Source organism: Podarcis melisellensis, assembly GCF_964234715.1.
Source record: "Podarcis melisellensis genome assembly, chromosome: 13".
In the NCBI taxonomy this organism is placed as follows: Eukaryota; Metazoa; Chordata; class Lepidosauria; order Squamata; family Lacertidae; genus Podarcis; species Podarcis melisellensis.
Window position 1 is genome coordinate 16,065,050 of NC_138545.1, and position 23,512 is coordinate 16,088,561.

At 48.0% G+C, this 23,512-nt stretch overlaps 2 protein-coding genes across 6 annotated transcripts; both read right to left on the bottom strand.

Annotated features, from left to right (window-relative positions):
* Positions 1-3,912: 3,912 nt before the first annotated feature.
* On the bottom strand, positions 3,913-11,593 carry LOC309355168 (uncharacterized protein). Of its 2 annotated transcripts, none has more exons than XM_081885734.1 (2): positions 11,358-11,593; positions 3,913-10,040 (listed from the first exon to the last, which is right to left on the bottom strand). In XM_081885734.1, the coding sequence occupies exons 1-2, from the start codon at positions 11,410-11,412 to the stop codon at positions 8,851-8,853; spliced, it is 1,245 nt and encodes a 414-aa protein (XP_081741860.1). In that variant the 5' UTR covers positions 11,413-11,593; the 3' UTR covers positions 3,913-8,850. The 2 variants fall into 2 exon arrangements, with proteins under 2 accessions (XP_081741860.1, XP_081741861.1); XM_081885735.1 differs by having other exon boundaries at positions 3,913-10,037; positions 11,358-11,591.
* A 1,968-nt stretch (positions 11,594-13,561) lies between these two features.
* On the bottom strand, positions 13,562-19,606 carry LOC309355182 (uncharacterized protein). 4 transcript variants are annotated; one of them, XM_081885759.1, is made up of 3 exons: positions 19,255-19,606; positions 17,918-18,038; positions 13,562-16,545 (listed from the first exon to the last, which is right to left on the bottom strand). In XM_081885759.1, the coding sequence occupies exons 2-3, from the start codon at positions 17,997-17,999 to the stop codon at positions 15,509-15,511; spliced, it is 1,119 nt and encodes a 372-aa protein (XP_081741885.1). In that variant the 5' UTR covers positions 18,000-18,038; positions 19,255-19,606; the 3' UTR covers positions 13,562-15,508. The 4 variants fall into 4 exon arrangements, with proteins under 4 accessions (XP_081741885.1, XP_081741884.1, XP_081741887.1 ...); XM_081885758.1 differs by having other exon boundaries at positions 17,918-18,035; positions 19,255-19,600; XM_081885761.1 differs by lacking the exon at positions 19,255-19,606 and adding an exon at positions 18,701-19,183 and having other exon boundaries at positions 17,918-18,035.
* Positions 19,607-23,512: the final 3,906 nt, after the last annotated feature.

Sequence of the window (23,512 nt, forward strand, 5' to 3'; positions counted from 1 at the left end):
CAGTGGGCCAAAAGAGTTCGGGATCTACTGCTTTAAACAGAAATAAGAGCCAGTGGGTTCTTCCTTTTTTAAAGTATCGTTTCAGCGGGGACAGCAGTCCGGATTTCCAAAAAGCGGCGCTTTTTTGCGTCTGAGCAAAGAAGAGAGAGAGGGGAAAAAAGAGAGAGAGATTGATTTGTGGCTGCGCAAAGGGGGGAGGAGCCCAGGAGTAAAAGTAGGAAGGACGAAGGGAGGGGAAAGGAAAGTTAATAGAAGGAAAGGCGGGTGGGAGAGAAAGAGAAAGAAAGAGGGAAGGAAGGGGGGAAGAGAAGTGGAAAGGAGGGAGACCGAGGCGGGGGAGAAGCGTCTGGAGAGTTGCTCCGAAGTTTGGGGGGCCGCGGGGGTGGGCGCGCGTCCCAGGAGGCGGAGGCCAGCCCGGGCTGGGAGCCGCGCCGCGGCCCGGGGGCGGTAGGCGGACCACGGCTCCTAGGATGTGGAAAGGGGACGGCGGCGCAGGGGGAGGAGACCCGCATGGCTAGGGCAGCGCGCAGGGGGAGGGGAGCGGGCCGGAGGCGGGCGAGGGGGGCCGCGATCCCACGCGCCGCGAACATGGCCTCCTTCCCCGCGGGCCCCGCCGAGCCCCCCGGCCGGGGAGGGCGGCGCACCCCCGCCGCCGGAGGAGAGCAGAGGCAGGAGGAGGAGGACGAAGGCGCTGCCGAGGAGGCGCGCCAACTTCTGCCAACTTCGGCGCCCGCCCCGTCGCCGCAGGCTCCTCCCGGCCGAGTCACGTGGCCAGCGTGACGAAGCTGCTCTGGTGAGCCAGCAGCAGCGCAGCACACGGAAACGGTCCCTATTTATGTACTTGCACATAAGGGTGCTTTCGAACTGCTAGGTTGGCAGAAGCTGGGACTGAACGACTGGAGCTAGCCCCGCCGCGGGGATTCGAATCGGCAACCCCTAGGTGCTGAGGTTTTACCCACAGCGCCACCCGCGTCCCTAGTGCTGCATGGTACAGCATAATTTATCATCTCCCCACTTCTGATATAAATGATATACAGAGGATGTAATTGTACTAAAGTTACATGAAGAGAACTTTTAAAATAAGGTTGTCTACAACTGCTTGTCGTCCCCCCCCCCCCTGCACTGGATCAGGGGTAGGGAACCAAGCTTCTTCTGCCTAATTTTATGCTGATAGGGGAAGTCTGGAGAGAAAGTTGAAAAAGAAACGGGGGGGGGGGGCAGTCAAGACAGACAGAATGGTGGAAAGCAGGGAATCCTCTCAAGTCCATCACATCTGACTTCTGGCAAGAGCAATCTGTTCCTCTCCAGGCAGAGAAAAGAGATGGCCTGGCATTTATAGCTAAATAAAAAAGATAGAAAAAATGTAACTTATTGATTAGTGTCAAAAGGATGTTAAAGGATATGTTGATGGTTCAAAGGGGAGTCAAGAGAAAGCTTGCTTCACCAGCAGATCAGTAAGCAATTAGGAAATAAACTTTGGTGCTCTGAGGTATACAAAAGTTAACCGTGGAAAAGAATGTATATGCTTGCTGCAAATAGTGAGATGATGCAACATTAGTTATGGGGGCGATCCGTCCAAATGTAACACTTTTAGGTCATTTTCAGTAGGAAAGATTTAAGAATGGGTTGCATCTCCCCCCCCCCCCCCGGAATGGCTTAAAATAGTGATTCACTTGGGTTGCACACCCTGTTCTATGCATTTGTTGTTGAGAACTGGCGCATCTGGGACTCCTGGGCCAGGTGAGAGGGACGTTGGCTTTGCCTCTTGGCAGTTTGAGAAGCATCCCTGACCTTTGCGGGTGTCCACACACTTCCACGTCGCGCTCCTGGGATCGTGTGGGGACTAAGAGACAGCCGGAGGGGGATCTGGCGAGCCCCTGGGCACGATCACCCTCGATTACGGGGAGCAGGGGGCTCTTCTGAGGGGAAAGCGGAGCGCAAGGGGGGGGAGAGCGCGCTCCCCGCCAGAACCGAAAGGAAGAGCCGGTTCGGGGCGGGGGGGAGCCAGAGCAGCGGCTGCCCCCCTCCCGGCTCCCACGGGGCCTTCCGCCTGAGGGAAACCCTTTTCCCACCCCCAGAGAGCCTCGCGCGCGGGGTCCAGAGGGGGGAGGGGGAGAGAGGCAGAGAGCAGAGGGCGTGCACCCCCCCAGCCACGCATGCGCGCCTCAGCCGCGCCTGCTGGGCGGTCCTTTCCCCTGGGCTCCGCCCCTCGCGACACAGGGCCGCTCGTCGCAGCGTCGTCCTGCGGGGCTGGCGCCGGGCGCGGCCACGGAGAGAGCGAGTGAGGAGCGAGAGCGCGCCCGCCCTCGGCTGGCTGACTGGCTGGGCCGGCGCGGCGCGGCGAGGGGCAGAGGCGAGAGGCTGCGCGCGGATCCGGCGGCGGCGCGCCCCCGCCGCCGGAGGAGAGCAGAGGCAGGAGGAGGAGGACGAAGGCGCTGCCGAGGAGGCGCGCCAACTTCTGCCAACTTCGGCGCCCGCCCCGTCGCCGCAGGCTCCTCCCGGCCGAGAGCCAGAGGACGGCGGCGGAGCAGGAGGAGGAGGATCGGGTTTGGCGACGGCTGCTGCGTCCTCTCCAAGCGCAGGGCTGGCCTCTGCCGCGCCCGATCCTCTCGCTTCTCGCCACCCGACTCGCCCGCCTCCCTCCCACAGCACACCAGGCAACGTCTCGCGGCACACTGGTGTGCCGCGGCACACCGGTTGGGAAACACTGGTGTACGCTCCTATGATGTACCGTTAGTAATGGTCTGCTAGCCTGCTCCCTAAAATATCACTGGTTTGCTCATTTCTATTTACTATAGAGTGCCTACATTCTGCTATTTATAATTAGTAGTTTGCATAATATATTTACACCTATTATTATTTCATGTTATAGCAAGTTTCTAGAGACCAGGTTATGAGTCTTTGTAAATAGTGTTTCTAAAGGAACTTTTGCTATTGCCAAATGCCAAAGTGTTTGCATTATTAAGTTGGTTATGAATAAAAAATAATTTTAAGTTAGAGCTTAATAATTATTTCCCTATTAATATACTACTTCTTAATTGTATTTCAGTTCAACAATTACTTTGATAAAATACATATTTTGTTATGTGCAAATGGCTTTAGGTCCATAAATTACCATATAGCATATATTCAACATAAAAAACAGCGACAATTTGTTGTTGACAAAGGGCAGCTGGACATATAAAGGGCCCCATTACCCCTTCAGTAGCTTAAGGCCTCATCAAACCTAAATCTGGCCCTGCTCAGGAGGCAAGTGTAACGCAATGACTCACACAGAGATGCAACAGGCAGCCTTCCCAGAGGATGGGTAAGAGCACAGCCTCTGCATTGTATGAGGCAGTCACATCCTGTGCAAATTACCGTACCCAACCTTGCTCCTCCCAGCTGAAACTGAATGGAGCAAGCAAAGTCCAGAGCGTTATCTCATTCAGAGATGCAATACACACCTTCCTCTGAAGGTGTGTAACGGCTCTATCTCTTGCATTTCTATACTTTATAGCTCTATGTGCTTTTGTAAAAAAAAACAACATGTTGGTATTAGACACCTCAGTCTGAACTAGAAAAGTGGGATACAGCTATCTCTAATAAATAATGAAATGGGGATTTAATGCCCAGTCAGTTCTGATATGTACAAAGACCTGGATTACCTGCCCTGAAAAAAGGCGGACTGGGAGAGAAATCCAAAATGATATTTCATGCAGAGCCACAGTAGGCATGTGTATGTGCTTTGATTTCACAGAAGACCTTTTAAAATTGTGGTAAACAGTTGGGAATTACTGCTCAAAGGCCTCCCACAATATATCTCATAGACATTGTTCCAGAATGCACCACACTGGCCCCCTCGTAACTAAATGCAGTGTTATTTGTCGATAGAACAAACCCTGCGCTGCAGACAAAGCCAGAACATTTAGGTTGTGTGAAATTATGGTTTTTAATGATCCATTAAGGGGGAGGGGGTTAGAAAGAAAACAGTCACAGTCTGAAACACAGTCAGTACAAAACTATTAAAACGCACAAGGCAGATATTCCACACAGCCTTTTTACTCTTTTGTAGAGGATAACACTAAGTAACTTAAGTTGTTATTATTTTTACCTAACACACTTAAATGGGAAAGTAGGTACCTCTATTGCTCCCTATTAACAGAGCCAGCGGAAATTAAAATAAGGCTTGAATTGGTGTTATTAAACACATACTTTGATTATTTTGGAGTAAAATGTTTGGAATCTGATTCCATATTGACCAGGTGCTGTTATGTCAAGTTTGGCTACATTTGCATTTGCAAATCTTTCTCAGATCTCTTGTAGGAATTGCCTTGTCTATCTTCTTTTTGATTTGTTAGCTTCACAATCTGGGCAACTGAGCATCATGCCATTTGGGGAAAGGGGCGTGGCTAGAGCAATTGCGTTGCACGCAGAAGGTCCCCGGTTCAATCCCAGACATCTCTAGGTAGTAGTGGGAATGTGCCTTGTCTGAAATCCTTGAAATCCCTGCCTGACACCTGACATCTTAGGATGTCTACCAGTCACTGTAGACAATACTGAGCTAGATGGACCAATGGTCTGACTGAGTGTAATGCAGCTTCCTGTGTTGATTTCTTTATTGCTTCAATTGCTGACTATAACATTTACTCACAAATCTGCTGAACCAATTTGGATTTGCACAGAAAAATAAGGAGATGAGCAGAGTCAATCCCTCAAAATTGACTACAGAATAAATTACACGAAGCAGTGGAATTCAGCTCTCCTGGGGGTGCCTTCTTGTGTCCTCTCATAATTTTGCGCCCAGGGCCATGCCTCCCCCCCCAGCTATACCGCTGGAGGGTCAGTGCTGGAAGGATAGCTTGATGCTTACCTAGGGTTGCCATATTTCCAAAAGTGAAAATCCAGACACAAAAGCTGAGCTTTTTTGGCACAGTTGTTGAGCTTTTTGGGCAAAATCGCAGAAAAAGACGTTATTGAGCTGTTTTTAAGGGAAATCGGCATAACTGTTGTTATGTCTGGATTTTCCTGGACATTTTCCAAATTCTGGTTAATCCTAGTTACCTAGAAGGAGGCAAGGCAGTGAGGAGTGGCAGACTGGCTCTGCTGCATGGCACTAGGTAGGCAGGGAACCCATGCAGCCCTGCCTCTGCTGCTGGGCGCTGCTGAAATGTAACCCCTGGAAACTGCGAGGGAATGAAAGAAAGGGAAGGGAACCGCCCTGAGACCTGTGGGTATAGGGTGGTATACAAATTTAATAAATAACAACCATAATAAAAATAACAGTAGTTCCCAAGACTGTTGCTTCAGCAGTGCACTTAATCTCCATGGCTGCAGCGGGGATGCATGCCCATCATTACAACATTTTTCTTAGAGTGCTTTGTTGGAACCTCAGGGTTTTGCTGAACACTGTTTAAGAAAGGCTGGCCTCGACAATGGGTGTTTCACTCTAGCCTCCTTTATGTCTAACTGGTCAGATCTGCTTTCCCAAATGTCTATCACGACTATGACCTCATTCATTGGCTAAAAACACTGAAAGGCAGGGGCAATCTACTTTCTCAAAAACAAAACCACAACTCACCACCGAAGACCATGCCTAGTGCTGACGTTCCTCAAGTCTTGGATTCCTCAAGTGCTTCTCGTTTTTCTTTTTAATGCAAGCTGGGAATTTGGAGAGTACATCTCATCTGGGGGAACGGCTACTGCCCTTGCCCTCCCTGCAGATGGTCATGATTGCTTGCTACTCACTTAGCTCACTCCATCTTTCAAATGTGTTACCAACACAGTGAAGTCTGCTTTCACTGGCTGTCTGAGGTACGTCTGAGCATTTAATACTCACCCTGTGGTGGTTTCACCACAGCTGCCTTGCCTGGTGGAATCCAGTGGAACTGACCTACAGGTAAGTGGCTTACGGTTTGCATGCCTGCTATTCATTCAACTGTACAACAGCTTTGCTTTTCCCTCCTAGTCCTCATGAAATTCTGACCTTGTGAAGATCTTTGTGATTCAAGGAAATTCTCTGCTGGAAAGGACAATCTCCTCAATTAAATGACTTCTTGCTCAAAGGAGTCTTTTTGGAGAAGGGGAAGAAACTAATAAAAGGGAGGAAGAGCTTTAGTTCAGTAAAGCTTTGTTTTTCATAAAGGAGGCCCCAGGTTCATTCCCGGGCATCTCTGAAAACCTATAGCAGAAGTTTTCAACCTTTTTGGGTCTACGGCTCCCTTGACCAACTACAGTCTTTCTGCGGCACCCTTGTGGGGCTCAGAAGCCCAGTTATGTCACCCCTTGCCTGCAGAGCGGGCAGCCTCTCACCCCTTTTCAAACACCCTTCCTTGTGGTGTGTTCCCTCAGCTTCCTCTCTCCTCTCCTTAGGAATCATCTAGGCACCCACAGCTGCTGCCCCTGGTCTCTGAGCTGCCCCTCCCCCCCGGTCCCAAAGAGAGGTGCCTCCTCACACTGCCCCACAGGGGCTTTGGAAGCACCCTCTGGCCAGCTGCAAAGGCACCATTCGCCTAGGGTGCTTGTATCTAGAGCTGTTGCAACAAACAGCTGTGCAAGCCTTTAGGAGGCAGAGATGCGAGAGGGCATCAGAGGAAGGGAGGGAAGAGGGACAGAGGCCAGTGTTGCCCACAGCACCCCTGACCATCATTCAAGGAATCCCAGGGTGCCGTGACACACTGGTTGAAAACCACTGACCTAGAGAACCACTGTCAGTCAGTGGAGGCAAAACTGAGTTAAATAGGCCAATGCTCTGACGGTATAAGGCTGCTTCCAATGTTTCTAATTCTCACAATCCAGCCAAAGTTATCAACTTAAAAGTCTGTGATTATAGCGGGAGAAACAATGAACTGCTCTCTGTTGAAACAGGTGGAACTTGATGTGTTTGGCTTGGGCAGGATCATACCCAGTTTCCCCCCTCCAAGGTAACTCTGTTTGTCTAGCAGTTTTATGTCTGCCTGGAGGACAAAGGAACCACACTTTGCTGTTTTTTTGACCCTAAATGTGGCCCTCTAGTTATCTCTGTTTGACCCTTGAGACTCCCCAGACCATGTTGGTCAGACTGGAATGTACTCTTTAACTGTTATAATGACTCTTGCTTGCCTGGACTGAGAAGTAAGTTTGTCCGTGTACCATTTCTTGGTGACTTTTGCTTGGTTGGAATGTAATCGCAGCTGTTGCAACCCTCCCTTCCATGCTGCAGCCCAAAGGTTGTCCATGAGGGGATGAGGCCCTGGGACTGGAAAAAGGTCCCCCAGCCTGATCTAGCAGAATCAAAACACTACCAAACCCTTTGTCACGCAAATACAAAACTGATAACAACACAAACAACGTAACAGGCTGCATGTAACTAAATTCTTTTTCAAATGCGATTCAACATATATCAAAATATATGGTTCTATAGACCAACTTATCATATAAACGAAACGTATCATGAGAAATTAAAGTCCAGCAGATAGACCAGGAAATACAATCTACAGTATTCAGTTCTTACATTAGCAATATCCGCGGTGTGGAATTATTATATCAATCTTGTAGTGTTCCATGTGAAGATGCTTTTAAGAATCAAGCGTGCAGGTATCAGACATGCAGAAAATAAGCTCGGGGTCGAATAACTAGTTAGCATGCCAGAGTCTCGTTCGTTATTGGAATTAACCAGACAAATCGCTCCACCGACTAAGAACGGCCATGCACCACCACCCACAGAATCGAGAAAGAGCTATCAGTCTCTCAATCCTTTCCGTGTCCGGGCCAGCTGAGCTTTCTGGCATGCTAACTAGTTATGCAAACCCTGAGCTTATTTTCTACATGTGCCATTATTCTTATATAGTTACAAGCAGCCTGTTACGTCGTTTGTGTTGTTGATCTAGAAGAATGGCTTATTCAGTCTGCAGTGAGAACTGGACAACATTTGAGGCTACCATGCTTATCCTAAAGACCCAACAAGAGTCAAAATGCATTTTCTCTCAACCAAGATGGATACCCACAGTATTTCACATGCTGGCTCTGTAGGGATTGTCTTGAATACCAAACAGGGGGGCCCCATCCCCATTAAAACCAGTAGAATTTTTTACCTTTTGCTGTTCTCCTCCATTTGATAACAGAAATGCATTCTCAGAATGACCTTCACAACACTGATGGAAAAAAACATTCTCAAAAGATTAACTGGCTGTCTCTTAGATAATATGGTAAAGAACTGCGCACTATGATTTTGCCTTTCCTTGAGAAATGAAATAAGGCCTAGGAAATACACACTTGTCTAACTTATTCGGCAATACTGCAAACTAAGAAGGAAAAGGAGAAAAAGAGGCCCTCGCGAAATCCGTTTGCCTGTCCTCAAAACAAGACGGAAAAGACAAATGCCGCAAGGGAACTGCTGGAGGATACCAGGAATACCCTCACGGAACGGAAAGGCACAGTTATCAGTAGTGAACCGTTTTGAGTTCCATACCCCTCAAAAAACAATGCATGGGCAGTAACGGAATCACTGCAGTGGTCAACATTTCCCTCTGAGACAAGATCTCAGGTTGCCGCTGTCCTTGGTGCTACTGCATATTTACACTAGTCTGGGACCCCCCGGAAGCAAAGCGGCCTTGATTTCTCCAGCCCCTTTCCCAATGGCAAGCCATGAATGCTAACCCTCATCATTTCAGGAAACAGCTCCTCTACAGGAGGATGGAACGAGTCTTGTGAGCCACCGACTGTCTTTATGCCACTAGAATGACCCTTGGAGGTCCCAGGAACTGCTTCACAAGTTAGCAATGAGAGGCTAGACCGGACAGGCAACAGAGTTACCAAATCTGGCACTGCAGGATGCCTTTCATTGGAAGCCAGAGGACCTGAAGCCCCAAAGGGCAGCGGCCTGTTCCAGCTCTATGAGAGCAGCACATTAACACTGGGGCCCAAGGTGAGCACAGACACCTGTTCCTCCCCAGGATGGACGTGAGCCACGTGGCGAGGGAACTGCTGCTTGTACCGGAAGGTCTTCCCGCAAGCCGAGCAGGCGTAGGGTTTCTCGCCCGTGTGGATCCTCTGGTGCTTGACCAGCTTGGAGTTGACGTAGAACCCTCGGCCGCACTGGGCACACTTGTAGGGTTTCTCCCCGGTGTGGATGCGCTGGTGCTCGATGAGGGAGGAGCTCTGGGAGAAGCACTTGCCGCACTCTTCACAGCGGTAGGGCCGCTCCCCGGTGTGCACCCGATTGTGGGAAACCAGGTGGGTCTTCTTCTTGAAGCACTTGCCGCAGAGCGGGCAGGGGAAGGGCTTCTCCCCGGAGTGGGTGCGCTCGTGCTTCAGCAGGTTGGAGCTCAGGGAGAAGCGCTTCCCGCAGAGGGTGCAGGTGTAGGGCTTCTCCCCGGAGTGGGTGCGCAGGTGCTTCACCAGGTTGGAGGTGCGGCTGAAGGCCTTCCCGCACTCCCGGCAGGGGAAGGGCGTCTCGCCGGTGTGGGTGCGCTGGTGTTCCGTCAGGGCGGAGCTCCGGCTGAAGCCCCGGCCACACTCGGGGCAGGCAAAGGGCTTCTCGCCGGTGTGGATCCTCTGGTGCCCCATCAGGGTGGAGCTTTGGGAGAAGCGTTTCCCGCACACGTTGCACACAAAGGGGCGCTCCCCGGTATGGATTCTCTGGTGTTCAATGAGCACAGAGCTCTGCGAGAAGCTCTTCCCGCACTCGGTGCAGTGGTAGGGCTTCACCACCGGCTTGCGGGGGGCAGGGGGAGGAGGAGGTTCCAGGATACCCAAAAGGTTGATAAAACCTGGAGGATCATAGGAAGTCTCCTTTGCCCGGCGCTTTCTCACCTGGCTCCTCCATCTCTGTTCCTCTACCTTTGGCTGACTGTTGCAGTCACTGGGACTCTGGGAATTGTTTGGAGGATGTGGCTCGGCCTCTGTTGTGTCCTCACCATCTCGGTCCATCAGGTGTCTTCCAGCACCTCTGCTGCTCTTTGGTGCTTCTCCTCTCTGCTCAGTGCTCAAAGTCATTTCCAGCGCCTGCACCTCTCCTCTTCCTTCAGGGACTTCTATTCTGAGATCTTCTGCCTCCATCTGGCTTTCAAATCCAGCATCTGCTGAGAGGAACAAAGCAGAAGAAGTAGAACCTGTGAAGGAAACTGACTAGCTAGGTAGTGAAGAATATTCACTGCAATATCCCTTTTGAGAACAAAGAAGCCACTGACACATTACTATGGAAAGCTATCTTAGGGTGCTGAGATTCAGCCACTGACATGCCAGCTTACAGTGCTCAGGGAGCTTTTCCTAGGATGAGAGAGCATTCAGGGCCATATGTCTATGTTCTTTATCATACTTTACCCCCACCCCCTGATTGCCTGGGTTGCTAAAGTATGAACCTGGATCAGATCACTAAATTAAATGCCAGTCTCAATCTTGAGAAACTTTTAATAATACAGTACATAGCAAAGCAAGGGAAAGTTTCAAGGGGGTAGGAAAGAAAAACCTCCACAAGCCTGAAACAGGCAGGCAGGACAGAGCACCCTCTGATAAAGAGTGGGGAACACACTGCTTGTCTTGCCAAAGTAGTTAACTGCACCCCTTAAAAATGTTTTATTGTTCTAGAATACCCAGCTCCACAGAATATAACCAAGGTTTCCCCACCAACGTATTGTTCCCATTCCAGGGTGTTTTAAAAGCAGTATTTTCCAACCACACAAATTCCCTGTCAGATCTCCATACCATCCCTGTCATTTAAGTGCTTTAACACATACTAGCCTCCCACTCACCCATTTTTCCAACTTCAAATTATCAGGTTTCCGGCTGCACACCAAAACAAACCCGTATCTCATTCCAGATTTCCAGGAAATTTTTTTATCTAAGTTCCAGAATGGGTGCTTTGTTGATCTCAAAAAATACAGGCATAATGATTTTCAATCCTATTTATCACACCATACATTGTGATAATGCATCAAGTTTTCAAAGTGCAGAAAACGGTGTCTTTTTTTGGGGGGGGGGAGTCCAGTGCATCTCTAAAGCTGCCTAACTTATTAGTATAACCGCTCACACAAAAAGGATTAAGTTGAATATTCTTTTTATCCCATGCATCTCCATTAACCTGGGCATGTAAGATACCCTCTAAACACCTATAGCTGTGAAACACCTGTAAGATACTGCCCTGGACACCTATAGCTGTGAAACTCAGGCGGCTTGTGTTTCCAGAATTTTGACACTAGCTGCCTTTAACGAAAAAAGGCATTCTTGCTTGCTTGCTCCTTTTTTTGTTTGTTCGGTGGGGCAGAACGCGATCGCGAACCCTTCACTCGGGGGATTTTGTTTTGTTTTTAATTGCAACCTAACATTGAGCTTCTGGCTGCACCCCACCGCACCCCTTTTCTTTTTCCAACGCTGCTCCCCATTTGCTCTCCCTTACTTACCTTGGTCGGGGGATTCCTCCCTCCCTTCCGCACCTTGCGAGCTCTCCCCTTCCATCTTCGGGGAGGCCCTTCTCACGAACTCCCCACTGCAGACGGAAGCCAGGTCCGCTGCAAAACAAAACAAAAAAACCACCACCCGCGGGCAGCAGTTGCCACAACCTGGAGGCTGGCGAGTCGGTAACGCCAGCGGAGGAGGAGGAGGAGGGAGCCCAGAGATGACGTCACATCCTCACTGGCGTCCACGTGATGCAGGGGGAACCTGGACCAGAGGGGAGGGGGCATCCTGGAGGCGGTTGCCGGGATACCGGAGGGAACGCGCGAGGCCTAGAGCATCCTGAGCCCCGAGCTTGCTTTTGTGGGGGGCGCAGATCCTAGAAAGGGGTCCCTTGTTTTAGGCGGCCAAAGGAAACAAAGCAAGACGTTGTTTGCTATAGCCACGTAGCTAAGAGAATGAACAGATCCTCCTCTTTCGTATTAAAAAGGGAAATCCACTAGGTTCGGGTTGGGAAGCTTCCCCGCCCCCACGATACAGTTGTCTGTACGATAAATCATTTAAAGTGCCAACACGAATAGAAGTTATTAATACTGCAGTTGTTGCACAAATATTTTATTATTTTGACCGTAATGTAATTGAAACCAGGAATTTTGGAACGCAGAAATAAAGAAAACCACCAAACCGTCAATTCTAGCGGGGGGGGGGGGACCTAAATTATTTAATTTGGTATTTGAATGATTGGTATTAGCAACTGTATTATAATTTGGCATTGTTATAATGAGGCTATTATTGGACTGTAATTGAAAATTAATTAAAATGATCTAAAAAAGTTATCTGTACGTTTTAATCTATCAGTCTACCTACTTTCAGTTTTATTAGCGTTTAACTGTTTTGTAGTTATTTTTCCTTCCCTGCCCACCCCCGTTTGTAGCTATTCCTATTTTATCTGTAAGCGCCCCCCCCAATCCCTGTCAAGAGAAAATAGCACTGATATATGATATTCGGATGAAGGGGCAGTTTACTAAATAAGTAAGTAAAAGTTGTGCCACTGTGATCTCTGAAGGGCAATATATAAATTTAATGAATAAATAATAATAGTACCAGCTTCCTGTGAAGCAGAGGGCTTTTTTTTTTTTTTTTGGCTGGTGCAATTCCTGCTGAAACGCAAGAGTCGCCATCTATATTTGGTTTGTTTGTCTAATTAAAAATATTTTTATAAGCTGCCTAGTTTAGCTTTAAAAAAATGTTTAGCTGTGCCCTCCCAAAGTGATGCACATCAACAATAGTAATGCAGGCACTTCTGAAAGGAATATGCTGCTCTGGTTAAGCCATTCAAAGCCTTCATTGAAGGTAGGGGTGAAGAAAAAGGTCTTTCTGTTTTGCTTAAGTGCCTGAACAAGGTGCAAGTCATTTGAAAGTGAGTTCCACAGCTGTCGACCACCACCAAAAGGCCCTGTCTCTTGAGCTTGCCAGCAGGTGCGTGAACATCACCTGTCAAGCCAGTCTTTGGATAAAGGGCAGTATATAAATTTAATGAACAAAATAATCAGAATGCGTCCTGATGCATTTTAATTATTGTTTTGCACTAGTTTCTTTATTTTGATCTGTATTTTAGCACTGATGTTTTTACGTGTTGCAAGTCACCTTGAATCCTGACTTGGGAGAAAGGTGGGATATAAATGTGTTAAATAAAAGTGTTAAATTTTTTAAAATGTCCTGCTGTTCAAGCGGCACTGCCATTTACACAGCAATCCCATTGAACACTTGAGTCACCTGTTTTAATTGCTGTGTTATTTTAACAGGATTACTATATTAAACATTAAACTATGTTTTTATTTTAATGCTTGCATAATTGGTTGTTAGACTCTATATTTTAAGGTAGTCATTAGCTTTACCTTTATAATGACTTTTAATTGTTTTACCATGTGTGATTTATTTTTATGTGTGCTGCTTAGAAATGCAAATTAAGCGTTACGTATATAAATGCCTTAAATAAATATACTTCCATACCACTTAGAAAACTATTTTGGATCAAGTGGTGTATATAAATAATGGGGCTGCTTCATGGAAAAGTCCTCAGTGACTGTAGGTCTTACAAGGGAGAACACATGACAGCTTTGTATGATTGTATGATTCTCCACATGTTTTGGATGGTCCTCTCTTCCACCTACACAAAACAGTTAGACAAAGGATGGTCAAGATGAACAGCTGGGTGAAAAACATTTATTTTGGTAACTTACAATGAAGGGGGTTTAGGTATACACAATTTTTTCACAATTGATTTTTCTCAAGGGCAGTTGATACATGGAATAAAAATACCGTCTCAAAGACAGTCAAAAACTAAAACCAAAGAGCCTGTTGCACCTTAAAAACCATTTGATTTATTGTGGTACGAATGTACTTGAGAACTTTATGCTCTTTCCCTCCTCTTTTTTTCTTTATAGACCGCCTTTCCTCCCAAAGGAGACCAGGGCTGCTACAGACTCACACGACAACTCTTTCAGAATTGCTCGACGGCCTTAGGTAGCAATACATCCTTTTTTTAATGCTCTTAATAAAATGTCCTTGCCGCTGACAAGGAGAGAAGCTTAAGTCAAGCTTTGGGGACTGTCCGGATAGTCTGGATGCTCACCAGCACAACAAACGTGTGTTGAGTTTCTCCTTTGGTGTGAGGGCTCCAAACCCCTCACTCCTTGGGGAAGTGCTTTTTGTTAGGGGGATATTGCATTCCCCCCCCCCCCAATCTGCTTGTCACTGGGAACATGCAATTCCATGCCAAGCTCACGGGGCCACCTGAAGTGCTATCTGAAATGCTATCTGAAATGTGGCTGTGTGCATGTTGTTGCCAGTAGTGTCCTTGGCATCATGGATGGGGAATGACCCGACTCCCCACAGTGCCCACACTGGATGCTACTGCAAGCTGCAGAGATGGGACCCGTAGAGAAAGCAAAAGGGAGGTCACATTCATCTTGGAAAGTCTTAAGAAATCCCAACTCAAATGTCCCTGCTCCCTCTAAAGAAGCGTTGAGGACCTTGCAGCCTTCCAGATGTTGAACTCCAACAGCCTCAGCCAGCATGGCCAATGATTGGGGATGATGGAAACTGTGGCCCAGCAACACTGGGGGGAGGGGAGCAGGTTCTACACCCTTGCTCTCATGCAGGTGTGTGGAAGCTTTGGCCCTCCCAGCACCTCTGGCTGTTGGCCACATTTGCTGGGGCTGATGGGAGTTGTAGTTCAGCAACAGCCCTGGAGGTCCAAAGATCTCCCCCCTCGCTCCAAAGGCGGGATGATGTGTGCTTCAGCACACAAAGGAGGAGCACTCCTTTGTACTGTCACAGGGAGCTGAAACTGATTGGCTTGAAGGCAAAGCGTATAGAAGCCCTTTGCCAGTTTCACTTTTGCAGCAAGCTGAGCTAGAAGTCTCGAGAAGCAGGGCCAGGCTGTGAAACAGACTTCTGCATACTCTGCAGGAGTAATAAAGAGTACGGAGGCAGAGGGATGAAGTGAGTGACAGAGAAGAGCATAGAAGCAGGGGTTAGGCAACTAGGAGGACAGATTGGCAGGTTAGCACACAGAGATTATTAGCTTGCCAGACCACTTTCTGCTGTCAGTTCCAGGAGAAAAAGAACCAGCTCTCTTCCGTTCAATTAATGCTTTTTTGCCTAGTGACCTGGAGGCAAGTACTACTCTCCAGAGGTGGGCAACCGTTCACACACCTGCATCCTGGCTACGTATGCTGGGCAGGAGAACCGTGACAGCGAACACTGGACTTGGGAGAAAGCACTGGAGCACCAACCACTGCGTGCTGAGACTCTTAATTTGAGTGCTCAGCCTTTCCCCAACCTATGGTGGAGCACATAAATGGCCATGATGAGCTCTGCCAGTCATGATCAGGGAAGCAAGGAGAAGAGATCTGATGGGTGCAGAGTCGAATCATAGAAGTATAGAGCTGGGAGGGACCTCGTCATCCAGTCCAACCCCTTGCAATGCAGGAATGAAGTAGAGGGTCCGATCAGAAGCTCTTTTGTTCCAAGGAGCTAAAGCTAGTCAAAGAGGCCTGGGATACAGCTCTACAGGGGCCTAGAGGGAGAGACAGGAAGCGAGTGAAAGGGGCTACTATCATAAAGAAACTGTAGGGCAGTCCTGCTTTCTTTCTCAGATATTTTGCAGCAGAGGGGGCGTCTCCGCCCAGGGGTGCAAGGCAAGAGTGGCCACCGGCTCCTCCTCCACAGGGTGCACCTGTTTCTGGTGACGGGTGAACTGCGGCTTGTAGCGGAAGGCCTTGCCGCAGACCGAGCAGGTGTAGGGCTTCTCGCCCGTGTGGATCCTCTGGTGCTTGATGAGGTTGGAGCTGACGCAGAAGCCCTTCCCGCAGTCCGCGCACTTGTAGGGCTTCTCGCCGGTGTGGATGCGCTGGTGCTCAATCAGGATGGAGCTCTGGGAGAAGCACTTGCCGCACTCCTCGCAGCGGTAGGGCCGCTCGCCGGTGTGCACCCGGTGGTGGGACACCAGGTGGGTCTTCTTCTTGAAGCGCTTCCCGCACAGGGAGCAGGGGAAGGGCTTCTCCCCGGAGTGGGTGCGCTCGTGCTTCAGCAGGTTGGAGCTGAGGGAGAAGCACTTGCCACACAGGGCGCAGGTGTAGGGCTTCTCGCCCGAGTGGGTGCGCAGGTGCTTCATGAGGTTGGAGGTGCGGCTGAAGGCCTTCCCGCACTCCCGGCACGGGAAGGGCGTCTCGCCGGTGTGGGTGCGCTGGTGCTCCACCAGGGTGGAGCTGCGGCTGAAGCCCCGCCCACACTCCAAGCACGTGTAAGGCTTCTCGCCGGTGTGGGTGCGCTGGTGCTCCACCAGGGTGCTGCTGCGGCTGAAGCTCTTCTCGCACTCGCTGCACGTGAAGGGGCGCTCCCCCGTGTGGATCCTCTGGTGCTCAATCAAGTTGGAGCTCTGAGAGAAGCTCTTCCCACAATCGGTGCAGTGGAACGGCTTCTCGGGCGCACGCCGGGGCGTGCTCGGCGGGGCCTCTAAGATGCCCAGGACATTGATGTAACCCCCCATGGCCGGCGCGTTCGATCTCCTGCGGCGACGCCTGAGTGGCGGGGGGTTTACCCGGCAGATGTTCTGAAGGGTTCGGGGGGCATTTTCCGCAGCTGCCACATTGGGAAGAAATGCCACTTCCTCGTTCACCGTCCCGTCACCTGTGTGGAGAATATTATAAGCATCTCAGCCCCATATGTACTTTAAAAAGCTTGGCTCCCTGCCCTTATTGAGGACAAGTTGCCACCAGAGATTAGGATTTCCCAGGCTACGTCAGACCAGTTGTTTGCTCTGCTCAGGGTTCTGTCATGTGACAAACAGCCACTCAGCAGAAATCAGGAAATTGAGCGTAAGATTGATGCCCTGTTTAAGAATTGTAGGAGGTGGGTGGGTGGTAAGGGGGGGAGATGCTGGGGCTGCCACCACAAAAGCCACTCCTGATATCCCTATTCCCAGTTGTATACGACTGTTACGTAATTATTAGAGGGATGACCAGGGAGGTCATTGGAGACTATGACCAGGGAGATCAAGGGTGAAATTTACACTCAGCTGTAAAGCTCACTGCATGGCTGATCAAATCTCTCTCTCTCAGCTTAACCTGCCTCACTGTAGTGAGGATAAGGGTAAGAATAACATGTAAGTAAACATAATATTCAATGGAACATGAACATATGTATACTCAAAGGTAGTCTAATAATATCACACATGTTCCAGGGCTGAAGACTGATACTAAAAACAAGTTATGGACTTCAGCCTTTGCATTTGCTGTCTAGCACTGAATTTGGCAACAACCAGCAAAAACTAAGTTTCTACTGCTCATAGTTTTGAAAAGGAGTTTGGAAGCATCTCCATTTTCTCATTTAATTCCCCCCCCCCCCAGTGTTTCTTCACTTCTCAATCAAAAATTCCAACTTTTTGCAAAGCTTCAGCCCCAGAAACAGAAGAAATTATGTAAAACTTAGTATTTGTGCATAGGCATGCATAGTTTGGAAAATTCATTGATTTCAGAATATGAGCATCCAGGTCACAATATGTTTTGGGAGGTGGTTTGGAGCACAAAGTACAGACACACGTACCTGTGCAAGTATTTATTCTGCCAAATGAAAGGAGGGATTCACTTTTGGGTGCATGTCATATGCTGAACATGCACTTATTTACTTTGGCCTTTGACACCAGGGATATATATATATATATATATATATATATATATATATATATATATATATATGGGTGAAGGACAAGTGTAAAATCTAATAATAAAAAATGAGAATTAGTAACAATAACACAAAAAGAATGTGTGTGCCTGAGGTGTATAGTAGACTAACATTTCTGTAATAGGACTACAATACAAAGTGTGTTCCAAAAATCTGAATAAGTGAATATTCCCTTGTGGCAATGATTCTATTAACTTATTTTAAGAGAAATGAAGTGAATCTGTCAATCTTAAGTGAATTAATGGGGAAAGAAGCTATATAACTGCATTATAATTTTTCGTCAATAAATAATACAGTGTGATCGTGCCCAATTTCTCACCTGAAAAGATTGTTCCCCTTGGGATCTCCCCATCCTCAGACATCTGAAATTCTGGAACATAATTTCCATCAACCTGGGCCATCCAGAAGACCAAAACACACTTTGCTGAGCTGAAAACCTGCTAGTGAGAGATGCAGAATCAAGATTTCATGTCCACTCTCTGTTCTAAGTATGTTTCAATGTAGGGGAAAACAATTATTGCTACACACTCAATCAATCATGAATGTGCAGAACATATAGCCTGTGGAACTTTCTATAGTTACAGTAAACATAACACCAGTCATTAAGATAATTGCATAGGTATTAGTCGCAGTAAATAAAGCTAGGCTAGCACAGGGTGGTTGGCAACGTGCATGTAGAGCTGGAAAAGTTGCAGAAAAAGGCAACCAAAACGATCAGAAAGCTAGAGTAAATAAAATAAAAATATAGAACCCTCTGAGATAAACTAGGTTGATAGGGCAGGAGGTCGTAACAACGAGTTAAATATGGAACGAATGCAGAAGGCCTATTCGCATGTCCGTGGCTAGTCATTTGTTTTGTTCTGCACCCCGCTTAGGGCAAGCGTGTCCTCTGAATCACTTGCCCTGGTCGCAAGCCACAACGCAGCCAGCTGCAAAACTTCCCTACTGCTGCTTGACCCCGCCATGTAAAATTGCGGCTTCCGCCAGCGACGGCAGTTCTAAGAGAATGAGTCACTATGAAAGGAAAAAGCAGACCAGATGGTGGGGGGGAATCCAAACAAACCAGCTCGATGGGTGAGCAAAATATGAAACCGATACTTACAATGCACGCCCACCCCCTATAGAGGGAGAAGGGAAGCCACAGATCGCCGGAGACGGGATCAAGGAAAGCCACCCGCAGGAGGAGGATCGGTCCCTAGAGACGCAGTGCAACGACTCTTCTCGCCTTCCTCAAGCGGCTGCCACCCCAGTTTGAGAAGGGGGGGGGTGGCACGAAACCCCTGCCCGCCCCTCTTTCCAGCCCCACAGCGCTGCATGCATGGATTACTGAGATGGGGGGGGGGTGGAAAAGGAGGGAGTGCGTGGGAAAGGAAAACAAAGTCCTGGGGCGCGTTTCCGTGCAATGGCCCCCAAAGAGATCGCAGTGCAGGCTGAGAGGACCACGGAGGGGGGGAGGATCAAGCAACAACCTCTCCCATCCCCCCTTTTTTTGCAGCGCTCCAGGCGACTGCAGAGCGCGATTCCTGCCCCCTTCCTATTGTTTCTCCGTCGCAACTCCCCCCACCCAACCCTGAAAAGCAACCCGATCCTCCCCACTTCCCACCCCCGAGTAACCAGCCCCCCACCCCTCCCAAAGGAAGGCTCGCAGTCGCTCACCAGACTCCCGGGAAACCCCAGACTGTGGGCGCAAGAGGCGCTGTGCCCCGTCGAAGGCCGTCCCCAGGAAATCCCATCCTGGCATCAGGCGTTCCCCTTGCGCGAGAGGGCGCCGCCCAGCCCTCCCCTTCCCTCGCCGCAGTGCCGGGAGGAGGCGTCGGGTTTGCGGTGGTTAAAAGGACAGAGGCCACTCGAGGGCTGCGACACGCGCGTCCCCGAGACAAAGCCGCCTCCGCCGCCGCCTCCAGAAGGTTGCAGCCCGCATCGTTTCGCCAGAAAGATTCCTCCTCGCCGTCCTGGGAAGAGAATAGACAACAAAGGGGCTCCTGGGTTTCTAAGCTCTTCTTCCATGCCCGTCATCAGCATCCCTAACCCCCCACAATGTCTCTAATTCAGCCGACTTGTTTTTTTTCCAGGAGATCAGAACTGTATAGGGTGGGCCTGAGCCCAGTTTGTGTTAGGGGTAAGAACACACACTTCGTTGCATGTCTTGGATAGGGACCTGGAAGTAGCAGCCATAGAATTGTAGAGATGGAAGGGACCCTGAGGGTCGCCAGTGCAAAATGTATGAATCTCAACCCAAGCATCTGTGACAGATGGCTATCCAACGTCTGCTTATAAAGCTCCAATGAAGGAGAGCCCGCAACCTCTTGTGGCAGTCTGTTCCGCTGTGGTGGCGCTGTGGTCTAAACCACTGAGCCTCTTGGATATTGGATATAATATCATGTTTGAGGACTGGGAGAGGTTGTGAACTACTGGGCTGAATTTTACTGCATGTAGTGCCTTGAAAGAAAATGTTATGAAAATGATATATAGATGGTATATGACCCCAGTCAAACTTGCAAAAATATACCACTTGTCTGACAACAAATGTTGGAAATGTAAAGAAAATGAAGGAACATTCTTTCACCTCTGGTGGACTTGCCCTAGAGTGAAGGCTTTCTGGGAAATGATATATAATGAGCTGAAAAAGGTATTTAAGTATACCTTCCCTAAGAAACCAGAGGCCTTCCTGCTGGGCATTGTCGGCCAGAAGGTGTTAAAGAAGGATCGAACATTTTTTATGTACGCAACAACAGCAGCAAGGATACTTGTCGCCAAGCATTGGAAAACCCAAGATCTACCCACACTGGAAGAATGGCAGATGCAACTGATAGACTACATGGAACTGGCTGAGATGACTGGCAGAATCCGAGACCTGGGAGAAGAGACGGTGGAAGAAGATTGGAAGAAATTCAAGATTTATCTACAAAAACATTGTAAATTGTATGAATGTTAAGAAGGATGCTAGAGTACAAACAACTTGGCACCATTAAGTTAGAGGAAGTGAATTATGAAGATAAGCTAATTTTAAGAAAAGATAAATTTTTGGAAGTTTCAGGTTATATTTAATTTTTTAAGATTTGAATAAAGGACATTTAGAATTAGAGATATAACATTGGAAAATTAGATAATAAGAATAGAAACAAGGGGATAAATTTGCTATACAAAATTTTATAGACAGGAACGCAGGAGCGGGAGATGTGAGGGAGTCTAAAGAAGTTAAGAAAATTTTGTTAAGAGATGTGTTATATTGTATTGTTTATTGGTATTGTAATCAAAATAAAACTGTTAATAAATATATATATATATTTAAAAATAAACCACTGAGCCTCTTGGGCTTGCCGATCAGAAGGTCGGCGATTCGAATCCCCGCGGCGGATGTTCTGTCCCAGCTTCTGCCGACCTAGTAGCTTGAAAGCACACCAGTGCAAATAGATAAACAGGTACCACTGCAGCGGGAACACAAATGGTGTTTCTTTGTGCTTTGGCTTCTGTCACGGTGTTCTGTTGCACCAGAAGTGAGTTAGTCATGCTGGACACATGACCCAAAAAGCTGTCTGTGGACAAACGTCTGCTCAATTTCAGCCGCAACATGTGGCTAATGAATATAGTAAATGTGTTATTATTATTAGTAGTAGAATGTCATTCAAAATTTACAATTCATCAACTTCAAAATATCAGGCAATAACCAAGAAGTAGTGAACAAAATGAATTGCTGGCGGGGAACACCACAACGCCTTTCAATAGATGATATCCCAAACAGTATATCCGGATTGAATCAACTTTTTCCAAGATGAATCTTTGTAAGCTGATGATGAAATTGAATACATTACATATAGTGAATGACAACAAAAATAATACTGAGCCATCTGTATATTAAATAACGAATAAATAATAAATGAGGCATACATACCAAATAGTTTTAGATAGACTATCCATACAGGTAAATGTAATACTTGCGGATCAGAGCTCACTAACCAGTGTAGCTAACTGATACTGATAAAACAGATGTAAAGAATTTATAAGGTTATTCACAGGTGTGGGAAATAACCGTGTATTTATACTCAGATCCAAACAGGGTAACCTTGCTAAGCAAATCAGTCTCTTAAGCTTAAGGCAAGAAATAGTATTCTTTATGAAACTGAATATCAATATACTTATCACGGCTTTCAGATTAGACCACTGAAGAAGCCCGGAAAACTACCTTGGGAGTGTGTTACCTGCAAGCCCCAGTAAAAGGGCCCCATTGGGGGCGAACAGCGGCCTCCTGAATACTTGGACTGCCAGGGCGAAACAGGTGCAAAACGCCGGCACCCTGTCTACAACTTCACTAACATCCACCTACAACTTCACTAGCATCTCTCACTATTGTGAACAACACCAAACTTACCCTTTAATGGTATCTTCATGAACTTACTTAAAAAGATAAAGAAAACAAAAGACTGAGTTAAGCATTTGAAAAATCCATTGAAACCAGACATCGTAGGTTCATCTTAGTTTGGGTAGTTCGTAAGTCTCTGGCTTTGCACAAGGTTTTCCATCTTTCTCAGAAATTGATAAAGAATGTATAATTATTTTAGTAATTATTGTGTGTATATTAGTCGCCAAAGTGTTGCATGAGTCGTACTACTAATCCAGGGGTCACCAAACTTTTCCAGCAGGGGCCAGGTCCACCGTCCCTCAGAGCTTGTGGGAGGCTGGACTATATTTTGAAAAAATAATAATTAATTAATTCCTACGCCCCACAAATAACCCAGAGATTCATTTTAAAGAAAAGCGCACATTCTACTCATGTAAAAGCACACTGATTCCCAGACTGTCCAGATTTAGAAGGTGATTGGGCCAGATCAGGCCCCTGGGCCTTAGTTTGCCTACCCATGCCCTAATCCTTAGGGCTACTTGGTGATAAGAGGACTGAGGAGGAGCCACACGACAGAGCAAGGGCTGTAGCTCAGTAGTAGAATATCTGCCTTGAATGCAGAAGGTTCCAGAATCAATCCCTTGCTTCTCTAGGCAGGGCTAGGAGAGACTGTCTGAAGCCCTGGAGAGCTCCTGAGAATCATTGTAGATAATACTGAGTGTGAGCTACACCAATGGTCTCACTCAGTGTAAAGCAGCTTCCTATGTGGATAGCTCAGTTAGTTAGAGCGTGATGCTGATAACACCAAGATTGCAGGTTTGCTCCCTGTATGGGAGAGCTGTATTGCAGGGGGTTGGCCTAGATCAGGGGTCCTCAAATTATGGTCTGCAGGCCATATCCGGCCTGCCAGGGTCCTGAACCCGGTCTGCCCGGCAATTGCCGCTACCACCCGGTGTCTTCGGACGCAAGAGGCAGGGAGGCAGGCTCCCCCCAGGCCCAGGGCAAACTCCCGCTGCGGCCGGACTGGCAATCCCTCTGCCTGCCCGCCACAAAGGTTGCAGGTTCGATCCCTGTATGGGAGAGCTGCATATTCCTGCATTGCAGGGAGTTGGCCTAGATGATCCTCAGGCTCAGGGTCCCTTCCAACTCTACAATTCTGTGATGGTTTACTCAGAAATAAGTCCCAGAAATATGCAGGGCTTTCTTCCTAGTAAAAATGGTAAAGGACTCCTGGACGGTTAAGTCCCGTCAAAGGCGACTGGGGTGTGACACTCATCTTGCTTTCAGGCCAAGGGAGCCGGTGTTTGTCCGCATACAGCTTTCTGGGTCATGTGGCCAGCAGGACTAAACCACTTCTGGCGCAACATAACACTATAACAGAAGTCAGAAGCACACGGAAATGCCGTTTACCTACCTGCCACAGCAGTACCTATTTATCTACTTGAACTGGTATGCTTTCAAACACCCTGTCCTGGATTTCTCAGAACTGATCTCCAAGGAAATTCCTGGGTTGCTGAACCCCACTCCACCCAACCTTCTCACCAAATGAGGACAAATGAGGACACAAGCTTGGAA